At 38.1% G+C, this 11,279-nt stretch overlaps 1 protein-coding gene across 1 annotated transcript in view; it reads right to left on the bottom strand.

The window, feature by feature from the left end:
- Window positions 1-4,209: 4,209 nt before the first annotated feature.
- rab15 (RAB15, member RAS oncogene family) overlaps window positions 4,210-11,279 on the bottom strand; it is a 28,883-nt gene continuing 21,813 nt past the window's right edge. Inside the window, exons 3-7 of the mRNA XM_021323888.2 lie at window positions 10,137-10,197; window positions 9,159-9,236; window positions 8,492-8,581; window positions 6,048-6,113; window positions 4,210-5,942 (exon numbers count right to left, since the gene is read on the bottom strand). Of these exons, the coding sequence (XP_021179563.1) occupies window positions 5,781-5,942; window positions 6,048-6,113; window positions 8,492-8,581; window positions 9,159-9,236; window positions 10,137-10,197 (457 nt within the window). The 3' untranslated portion in view covers window positions 4,210-5,780. The remainder of the gene's footprint in view (window positions 5,943-6,047; window positions 6,114-8,491; window positions 8,582-9,158; window positions 9,237-10,136; window positions 10,198-11,279) is intronic.

The following is an 11,279-nucleotide window of genomic DNA, read 5'->3' as shown; positions in this document are numbered from 1 at the left end:
CTTGATGTGCTTCATTTCTTTGTTATGACTGGCACTTTATTGGACTAGTCACATTTACAAGTCATCTCATAAATATGCTGTCATGACGTCATGCTCGCCAGAAAATAAAAAAATCCTATTCAGACATTTACTGTACATCCTTGAATCATGAAAAAGGTACACTGCAAAAAAACGGACCAAAAAATAAGTAAAATGTTCTTAAAATTTGTGTTTTTGTCCTACATTTGAGCAGGTAAATAAGATTATCTGACAATGGAATGGAGTATTTTGACCCCTAAAATAAGATAATTACACATCCTGCGTTTGAAATAAGATGATGGAGATGGATTGTTCCTACTTTAAGTGCAAAAATCTTGTTCCATTGGCAGATAATTTAATATACCCGCTCAAATCAAGGACAGATACACTCATTTTAAGAAAGTTTTACTTATTTTTAGTTCCGTTTTTGCAGTGTATTTCTTATTTTGTGATATTTGGACATAAACATAACACACGGCGTAACTTCTGACCGGTGAAACAGCCAAGCGGCAGAAACATGTTTCTTATTGTAGACTCCCTGAGGAGTCGGACGCTAAATTTAGATCCAACAATTATCTGTATTTTGAAATCTCAATTTCTTTGGATCTTTTCACCTTCAATATGAAAAACTGCTATCAGGAGCAAAGAGCACCACAGCTGCATCTAGACAAAAAACGTCTGCTCTGATAATTGATGGACCAGCTCCACAAATACCAAAGGAATATAGTAGCATCGTGTGAATTAGGGTTTTCCCTTAAATAAGTCAACAGATCAAGTGTGCCGGACGGATTCTAAGGGATGAGCGATAGAACCTGCGCAGGTTGGGTATACATTTTGGAAACACTGAGCTGATGTTATCAGCAAATAAAATATGCAACATGTGTATTTTATTAAAGAGTGGCAATATCCTTAATGCTGGACGTGTCTGAGAGGAGTGCGTTAAAGAACCAAGTAACACATGCATGCACGTCCGATAGTGTTGCTTTAGGGTATAATTAACGTTAAACTCCAACACAGACGAGTGAAGACATGATGGAAATGTGGGAATATTTGGGACCTTGTCTTTTTCCATCCCATTTTACCCCCACGCAGATTCATCTCTCTCTCTGTCTCTCTCTCTCTGGGCTGCGAAACCTGAATAAATGTGGTTTGAACTGTGCTGCAGAAAACAGTCAGGCTAATACTTTTCATTTGTCGCAACAGCAACAATGAGCTCCCCTTCTGCATGCATGTATGGCTGGTGTGTGTGTGTGTGTGCGTTTGTGTGTGTGCGTGTGTGTGCGTGCGTGTGGGTGCAACGTGTCAGCGTGCACGCCGACTTGTCGTTTTGTACGTGTGCCTGTGTGTCACTTAGTGTTGGGAGAGATACTCAGCTGTCACATCTTTCCACCAGACAGCAGTTCCCTTTGAATATTCATTATTCTGGCGAATTCATCCCCAAACGCCCTAATGAGTTCACAACATTAACGCCTCTGACGAGGTGATGAACAAATGCATTGCAGGTTTTTTTTTTGTTTTTTTTTTCTTTTCTGCTCACATACTTAAAAAAAAATCCTGCCACTACACAGGGATGATTTACATTGCATCGTTTTATTTGTCCAGAATGCCCTCTGCCTGTCGTATGCAATTTTTCTGACAAGTATGCTAAATAACAGTAACAGTACACTATTACGTTGGATAAAATTCAAGCTATGTCATGTTTTCAGTGCTTAGAATAAAAAGAGCCATTGGGGAGGAGAAGAGAGATGTGATGGGATGAATCTGTCGCCTAGTGGTTAGTTTAGGGCATGACGGGAAAAAAAAAAAAACAAGCTCAATAATTAACTTGTACTCAGACAGTATGGCTCAAATGTAAGAGGTATTTAACGCTCACTTGTTCTCAGTAAAAGGATCCCTGTCAGTAGTTCAAAGTCGGACAAATAAAAAGCCCAGGATTTGCAATCTGAGTATGGCAAAAAGCAAACAAAAGGAATGTCAAAATCAGCTTCATTTGTTAAAACATTTAGTTAATTTGCCTGCTAAAAAAAAAGAAAACAATTAGGAAAACAAAAAGAAATACCCATCACTTTAAATAGACAACTCTGCCACATTTACAGCACATCATAGATCTAGACTGCCTAAATTTAGGGAAACACCTCTTAGCATTTTCCCAATATAATACACTATTTGTATAGCGCAATAACAATACACTACAAAAAGAGAACTAAAAGTAAGATTTTCCTGAAATTAATGTATTTATCGTTGATTTGAGAAGGTCAATTTAATGATCTGCCAATGGAATAACATTTTTGCACTTAAAATAGGATCAGTTCATCTCTATTATCTTATATCTAATTGTCTTATTTTAGGGGTAAAAATACTCATTCCATTGGCAGATAATCTTATTTACCTGCTCAAATCAAGGACAAATACACCAATTTCCAGACATTTTTTACTTCTTTTTAGTTCTGTTTTAGCAGTGTAATTATGTGAAAGTGCTCACCTCTGGGCTTTTGTGCAGGACGCTGTAGGAGCAAATTGTGTCAAGCATTATGTAGAAGGGGAGCCCTTAACGCTGTGCCGTGATCAGCTGAGAATTTTTCTTTAATATTGATGCTTTTCTGCAAAATTAAAGAAACCACATTGTTTGGTCTCAAAAAGGCTCCACGTTATTTTCTGTTTGCATTGACATTCTCAACAGGAGCAGGACGTGCGTAACCAATTTCCAACCCGAAGTGTCCGTCCATAAATTGGTGAAGATTCTCAGTCATCCAGGTCATGATCAATCCAAAAGAAGGTTAATTTCTTTTTCTGAAGCTGAAGATGTTTCACTTCAGAAAAAGTGCAGTGTGTAATATCATATATTTTGATTGTAGAATCCTGTATTGTTAATTTTTCACACAGATGCAGTACAGACATGGTCATAAAAATGCAATACTTTAGTTTTAGGATTGTTTCCCTTTTATCTTTCAGTCTCACTATATTTAGTAGCAAAATGTTATTAAGTATGAATTGCTAAGTGTTCATTAGACAAATTAATCATAAGGATGACGTTTGAGACTTTGGTTGAAATAAATTTGTGTTATATAAAGGAACCATACATCCGACACTCCATACTTTCATATGTTGGAAAGTTACCTCTTAAACCAAGCAAAACAACATGCACAGTCAGAAACAAAACCTGTAAATACCCTGAAAGGTAAATCCCAGAAAGTACAGGAAATAATCTGTAAATTTTAAGTGCACTGTAATACATTTTAAGTCTCTTCAATATAAAAATAAAAGTTCAAAAGCTGCCTTAAAACTGCAAATAATGTCCACTTTCAGATTTGCATATTCCCAATTTAAGAAAAGTCAGGACGATTTACAACAATAAGTTAAACGTTGGAAAACACACAAACTTAAGTTCTGGGTCAGAAACCCCTTATAATAAGTAGATTTTATGGCATGGTATAGAGGAATTGGAATGTCAGTTTTTACAGTGTGTTAAGCTGTTAATTCAGGAAAGCACCCTGTACCTTTCAGAAAGTAACCTGTAAGTCTATGGAAAGGAACATCAAAGTTTCATAAAGTTTAGCAAAAATAATCTGTAAATTCAAGAAAGCAACATGAATATAGGTTTCCGCAATTAACTGCTGGTCCTGTAGGTTTAAAAACGTAACGTGTAAATTCAGGACAGTAATCTGGAAAGTAACATGTAAATTCAAGATAATCTACAAGCTACCGGGATGTAACCTCTCTGTTCCCCAATCGACCTGCATGCTTCAAAAAGAAACCTGGGGCTTTATTAAAGTACGGTGATTTAACCTGTAAGTTCTAAAAAAATATATATATAAGGTGTACTTGGTCTCACTATCAAGGCGGCTTCTGTTCTGAGTTCTTCAAGCCCTCAGCAGGTATAAATAAAAAATACGTCACATTAATACCCAAATCTCTCAGATTATGCAGGTTAGAGTCAGACACCGAAGCGCTCACCTTGCACTACAGCTGTCCAAACATCTGCAAAAGGAAAAGCGTCTATCAATTGGGATTTCTTTTTTTCTTTTTCATGCATTTACAGCTTCTCTCTTTGCACCATGGTTGTGGTGTTTTCTCCACCGAGCTGTGACCATTAGACCTCACTGAACGCTGTTTTCATGCAGTGACTGTTTCACATGCAGAACCGATTCAGCCTGAACGTTACAAAATAAGGCGCCACAAAACACAAAGTCGCAAATCTTCAAATATTTACTCATACACGTTTGGCATATTTTCTCTAAGAATAACAAGTTGCATTTAATATAGTTCCACAATTGCCATTTATGTAGTTAAGAAGAAACAAAACAAAACAAAAAAAAACCCAATAAGGATGTTCCTGAAAAACAACACATTAGTACATTTTGTATCTACAGCTTACATGACTCAGTACCACATACTATCATATCACACATGGCACACATTAACACTTGTTTTCGAGTAGCATTTAGTAATTCTAGGTTGCAAAAATGTGGTCAGTCGAGCTCTCTTTTACACAATAAATACTCTGCGGGACCTTCCAAGAGGCAACTCTGGTCAAATGCTCTGCTTGTGTGATGCTGAACTGGCGATTAACTTCACTGAAGTTGCAGTAAAAAAGGAAAGGAAAGTGACCTGCATACTAAACGTTCACTTGTTCCTTCAGAAGGGGGCAAAACAGAAAATTGCTCCTAAAATCTGTACCAAGACACAAAAACCAGGCAATTTTCTCAACAAAAATTAAATATTTTTTTTTTTCTTTTCTAGGGACTTTTTGTTCTAATATCTAACAGTATTGTGATAAAGTTCACGCATGACATCAGTTTTGTTTTAAAACATCTGCTCAACACAAGTACAACGCAAGGAGGCTGCACATTTCATGCTGAAACGGACAGAAAACATAGAAAAATACATTCTGTTTTTGCTACAGGGAAACAGAAGTTTTCTCTCGTCAAACACCTGGAGAAGGTAGATCCGGTCAACCACGTGTCAACAGATTCGTCACAAGAAAGCAAAGCAAGGAAAATTAAAAAATGGCTGCATATATTCTTTTTTTTATGTCCATTAAAGGTAGCTTTTGCAAGTGTGATTTAAAACAAATGCAAAGGAGGGACTGAGCAGAAAAATCCCTGGATGGAACATGCGTCGTTGCTCCTTTCTCCAAGTCATCTAGCTCCCCCTTGTGGTCATTTCTCGCACAGCAGTCTAACCAGTGCCAAGCTCCACTTGGTTCCATTTTTTGGGCAGCAGCCAGCCTCATGATCGATATCAGAGACAGCGTTTTGAAATTAATGTGAAAACTAATGTGGGGAAATCATTTCACTCAGTTACACCCCATCATATATTAATAAATATCTTATGAAAACAGAAAACTGGTCAAATCTGGTTTAAGCACAGTAAATTTGTCTAAGTAAATTAGATTTTTTTTTTCAGTGAGAGGAACCAAATTATTTGTTTCTGAGTAAATTTTCTTCAATTTGAGTACATTTTACCTAGACAAATGTACTGTGCGCCTGTCCTGGAAGCGTTTGTGCCAAATTGGTGGATGGGGATTGCATTTGGTCAAAGAGTGTCAACTTTTTTCAGAGGATTCTTCGTCGTACATTTAGTGCATTAAGGCAAAAATGTTTCTCTGTCCATCCTTGAAAAATGTATCCCGTTGGTGATCCTCCAGATCTGATTTAAAGGTGGTCTCTTGTGTCAGACGGAAACCAAAGCCAAGCTGATTTTTTTTTTTTTTCCCAAGAGTTTCTGGAGACAGATGTTGAAATAGGAGCACGAGATGTTCCTTAACACCAGCAGGCTCTGTGCTGCTCGTCGCTTCCACCGTCGCACAGGCCCTCCTCTTCCTCCAGAGCGGTGAGGTTCAGCTCATCGTTGAGGGATATCCGGAGCAGATCCAGGTCCTTTTTGTTGGCCGCCAGCACCTGCTCGGCCAGCCGTGTAAAAGTCTTTGAATCAACGCACAAATACGACAGAAAGAGAGAAAGAAAAAAAAATATTGGGGCAACTTGATCTTGATCATGGAGCTCTGAGTATCTTTCAGATCATCTCACCTCCGTTATGTTGTGGTTGGTGAAGGCACTTGTCTCAAAGAAGTCCATCCCATAGGCCTTGGCCAACTGGAAGAGAGAAATACATCATTTTAATTTAGGTTAGCAATTTGGGCTCCTAAATGGCAAACAAACAATTTCAATTAGCTTAAAAAAAAAAAATCAAGAACTGGGGGCACATGTTTGAATTTATTCTGTGTTTTCTTCAAAGGTGGATAGAGTAGCCAACAGTTGTATTAAAGTAAGATTAGCCTCACTTGAAAGTAATGTTACTCAAGTCGAAGTAAAAAGTACAAAAGATTACTCAAAGAGTAGTAAAAAGGGGGGGGGAAAAGCATTTGGCAAAAAAGGCTGCTCAAGTACTTAGCAACTGTTTGATCAGAATTTGAGAAAATGCAATAAAACAGATAAAAATCTAGAGTTATGCACAAAACAAAAATATAAGTCAAAAGTAAATAGAATTTACAAAATAACAAATTCAGCAAGAAGAAACATGCATTTCCAAATGTATTTTTCACAGCTTAAAGCTATTGAGTGAAGGTACTATATAAAGCTGCTGATTGGCCAGTGTTTGGCCACTGTTTGACTCGCTACCGTTTGATTGGCCGCTGTTTGACTCGCTACTGTTTGATTGGCCACTGTTTGATTGGCTACTGTTTGGCCACTGTTTGATTGGCCCAGGAACTGCAGTGTAGAGGATCTGTACCAGTCAACAAAGGCTTTTGGGATGTTTTCTAAGCAACTGGAGATTCCATGACCGAAAGATAAAAATGCAAGTTATTTGTCTGTGTCGTCATTTTGTCCAGCTCCGGGAGCTAAGATCAAGGAAAAATGATCAGGATCTTCGGGAAAAACAGGGAACAGCAGGGAAAAAAAACAAAACAAAAAAAATCCACTTCTATTTTGTAAAACAAGAAAGACTTTTATAGCTAAAACTGCTGTCTAAGTGATGCATACAGTTATTGAATATGTGCCTGTGTGATGGCGAGATTACTAAGAGCATTCATAATATTTTCAAGAAAATCTTTAAAAGAGTATGTTTTTTTTCTTTTTTAAAGAAAAAACTCAATGAAAGACTTTAATCCTTGAAAGCATCATAAGGCGAGGCACAGGTGCTAGGCCAAAACCTACCAAAAGGGATAAATTTGGGGGAACCTCCAGCACGTTGTTAAACTTGCAAGCTTTTGATGAGCAGCGTTCATCTGAGACCAAAACGTTGCTTTTTAAGAATCTGCAAGATTAACTAACAAAGGTCAGGGAGTCTTTTAACCCCACACCCCTGCTTTTTTAAAACATACCATTATCAACAATATTATCAGTCACTCTTTCCTTTGCAATTTTTAAAGCATCCTTTTGTCTCTCTTGTTGTGTCTCTGCTCTGTCTTCTCTAACCCCCAGTGGGTCGAGGCAGATGACCGTTCACACTGAGCATGGTTCTGGTTCTGCTGGAGGTTTTTCCTTCCCATTAAAGGGGTGTTTTCCTTTCCACTGTCGCTTCATGCTTGCTCAGTATGAGGGATTGCTGCAAAGCCATCAACAATGCAGACGACTGTCCCTGTGGCTCTAAGCTCTTTCAGGAGGAGTGAATGCTGCTTGGAGAGACTTGATGCAACCTGCTGGGTTTCCTTAGAGAGGAAACTTTTTGACCAATCTGTATAATCTGACCCAATCTGTATAATCTGATTGAATTTGATTTTGGAAAGTGTCTTGAGATGACATGTATCATGAATTGGCGCTATATAAATAAAATTGAATTGAACTGAAAATTAGATGTGTCCAGGACTCTAAGGTGAAGCACAAAATGAAGGGAACTCCGAGGGTTAAATATCATTATCCTAGTTTTTGATTTTAAAATCTATGCACAAATAGGAGCTGACTTGTGGCAGGATTTTAAAGTGTTTTCAACTAAAACACCTCTCACATTGTACCATTAGTGGAAAATTCAAGGTAATAGGAGATCCAGCAGAATTTATTATTTTGTTTTGCAATCTGTTTGATTTACTTTGCTTCACCTGGGCACCGTACAAATACCCCCCATGCCAAGAAGACATTCAGTTCATATGACACGTCCAGGTTAAACGCAGACAGAAAATGTGTGTATTTTTTAATGAACAAGAGGACAGACGGAAAAAAAGAAAAGAAAAAACGTGAGCTCCACACCTTTAATGTGAGGGTTATTTCAAAACATGTGACAGTAGCCCCCTCTTGTGGGGTCTTTTCAAATTGCACCCAAGAATTTCGTCAGTCCGTCCATTTTCCCCTAAATTCAGCTCTGCATAATTGAAATACAAGAAAGAACTGCATGCATCTCCTCTGAATTTCCTGATAAAACTCTAGCTTTGGGCACAGCGGCTCCAATTTCAACCAAATTTAAAAGTCATATTGGAAAATACCACGCACACTAGTGCAGGAATCCTCTGCAAGGCAATTACAGGCGGCTGACTCACCTTGACACCTTGCTCTGTGGCCACCTGCCTCTTCTCCACATCGTCTGACTTGTTGCCCACAAGAATCTTCTGGACCTTCTCCGGAGCGTACTGCACACGTTTGTCACAGGGACATTAAAGGAAATTTTAAAACAGCAGTCTAGATGCAGAAAGGGGGCATTTTAAATGTCAGGAGAAGCTGGCAGGGGGTACAACAGCATGCAGAAAATGCTGATTAAAGGTGGGGAAGCATGCCAAGATCAATCGAGACTATATTCAGACAGATCCACAGAGGAAATTAGGCCCACAATGACTCAATTAACAGAAAAAAAATGAGGGAAATGAGAAAAGAATTTAGAAGAATGAGGGAAATGGCAGGGGAAAGTAGGGCCACGGGAGAGAGCTTGCGAAAGACAGGAAAACCTGGAAAAATGTCATTTTCTTTGTTCATAGACACACAATAACAAACTTTTTTTTTTTTTTTTTGCCAGACACTGGAAATTAAAGATGATATCTCCCATGACGCGGTTTCCATCTCACCATATTCTCGGCCAGGACGGGCTCTACTCTGAACACTCGGTAGATCTGTTAACGTCTTTCTTTCTGTCTAAAATGTGGGAAGCGTGCGTTCTGGTTCTTTAATGTGCGTAATTTATTGGAGCGCTTAAAAGCGCAGAGCGTGACTCACCTCGTCCACGTCGCTGGCCCACTTCATGATGTGCTGGAAAGATCGCTCGCTCGTGATGTCGTACACTAAGAAGATTCCCTGTGAAGAGAAAAGAAGGAGTCGAAGCACTTCGAATGGCAAAACTTTATCCATCTCTGCTTATTTTGTTCCTATTGGACAAAAGTGGTTTCAGCGCACCAATAAAATGTAAAAACGATGTCAGATGAGATTGCCTGATGTGTCATACTAAGCTAAAGTGATGTGATGATCAGTGTAAGATAAGATAAGCTTTATTGATGTCACATTGGAGAAATTCACTTGCCACATCAGCTCATAAGAGAAGGTGCAAAGTAGGAAAGGTGCATCAGTTATATACAGTGAATCTTCATATATACAGTGGATCAAAGAAAAAGAGGAAATAAGAATAAAAAATACAAAAAGAACTAGGAATGGGCATTTGATGTCTTATTTACATTACATTTACATTATATATATATATATATATATATATATATATATATATATATATATATATATATATATATATATATATATATATATATATATATATATATATATATATGACTGCACTATAACTGGAACCATAACTGTAATAACTAATGTGCAATAACTAAGTGGCAGAATACCGCCAAGGATGTTGGAAGCTTTTGCAGAAGTTGTAAGCCTTCTGTTCATCGAATAAGCTTCATCGCTAAACAGGAACAGGACGATTTCACTTAAATTTCATTACGTTTCTGGTAAAAGGACAATTTCGTTTTGTCCCTTCTAACCTCATATGAGCCTGAGGCTGAAGAGATAAAGCAACAGAGAGCAGTGCTGCCGCTGTCTGCGCGGACGCTACCAGGAAGAAGCGTGGCACATTGCAGATGAGGCTGGTTTCTGAGCAGAAACTGAATGTTTGCATTTTATCTTTTTGAAATACTGTTAAAAGTTGTAGGCGGTGTATCAGGCACCGCAGAGTGCAATAAAAACATTTACCTGTGCTCGTCTGTAGTACTGCTTGGTAATGGTCTGGTATCGTTCCTGGCCCGCTGTATCCCTGCACGGAAACAAACGCACAGACCATTCACCCTTTTAAGGTGATAACGTGTGTTTCCTAAACAGATTAGCTCCATTTTCACCGCTGGTATTGTTAGATAGGAACCACAGGAAGCAGCTGATGCCCCTCACTCGTTCAGACCCCAGTCTGACTCTGTAATTTATGAACTAGTGTGATCTGAGGACAACACTGAACCAGAGTTTCTCAGATACATCTCTAAACAATATGCTGAAGAAAAAAAACAGATTAGGGTTAGCAGATACAAAAGTGAACACCATGCATTTACGTGACATATTTTGAGCCATTTACCTCAAATGAACATAATAAAACAGTTAAAGGATGCAATAACTTGGGTGTATAAGTGTGCACACCCTAAAAATCCCTTTTCCTTGTTAAATCCTCTTTGGTTTTGTTTCCACTGCACCGGTTGTCTGCGATCTGCAGCTCCGGAGCCACAAGTGACTCTTTGGATCTTTCACATTGGCTCCTAATAACTTTGGTAAAAAAAAAAAAATGTTATGTTATCTAAATATAGATTTATGAAGAAATGATTCCAAAATTGCACCAAAAGTAGCAGTAATGTTTTTAGGTCAATGTTTCTTGTCATTAGGTTGGACACTATGTGATATTTTTCACATATTTTTCCATAAAAATCAACATGGAGGAAATTGTATCCATCCTCTTTTTTCAATTATATATATATATTTTTATTAATTTTAAAACCAAAAAGTAGAAATAAAGAGTGTCTCTTATTTCACTGGACTGAGGGCAAAACTGGCTCTCTGATTTGTAAAAGTTGCAGACGCCTGGCTCAATGTTCTGGGTTGAAACTGACTAAACTTTGGAAACTCCTCATTATTTGTTCTAAAGAAAAGCAACCCCAGAGCATGATGCTGCCCCCACCGTGTTTCATCATGAGTATGGGGATTTTATTTGTCTGGTGAACTTGTTTTCTTTTCCTGTAGCCTAAAATAAATCTGCTTTGGTTTCCTTGTCCTACAACATATTGCCCAAATTCTAGGGAGAATGAAGAAAAGCAAACCAACCTTGTTTGGTCAAATGCTTACAAGGTACATTTAATT

Source organism: Fundulus heteroclitus, chromosome 15, assembly GCF_011125445.2.
Source record: "Fundulus heteroclitus isolate FHET01 chromosome 15, MU-UCD_Fhet_4.1, whole genome shotgun sequence".
Classification (NCBI taxonomy): Eukaryota; Metazoa; Chordata; class Actinopteri; order Cyprinodontiformes; family Fundulidae; genus Fundulus; species Fundulus heteroclitus.
This window is presented reverse-complemented; position numbering and strand designations above follow the sequence as displayed.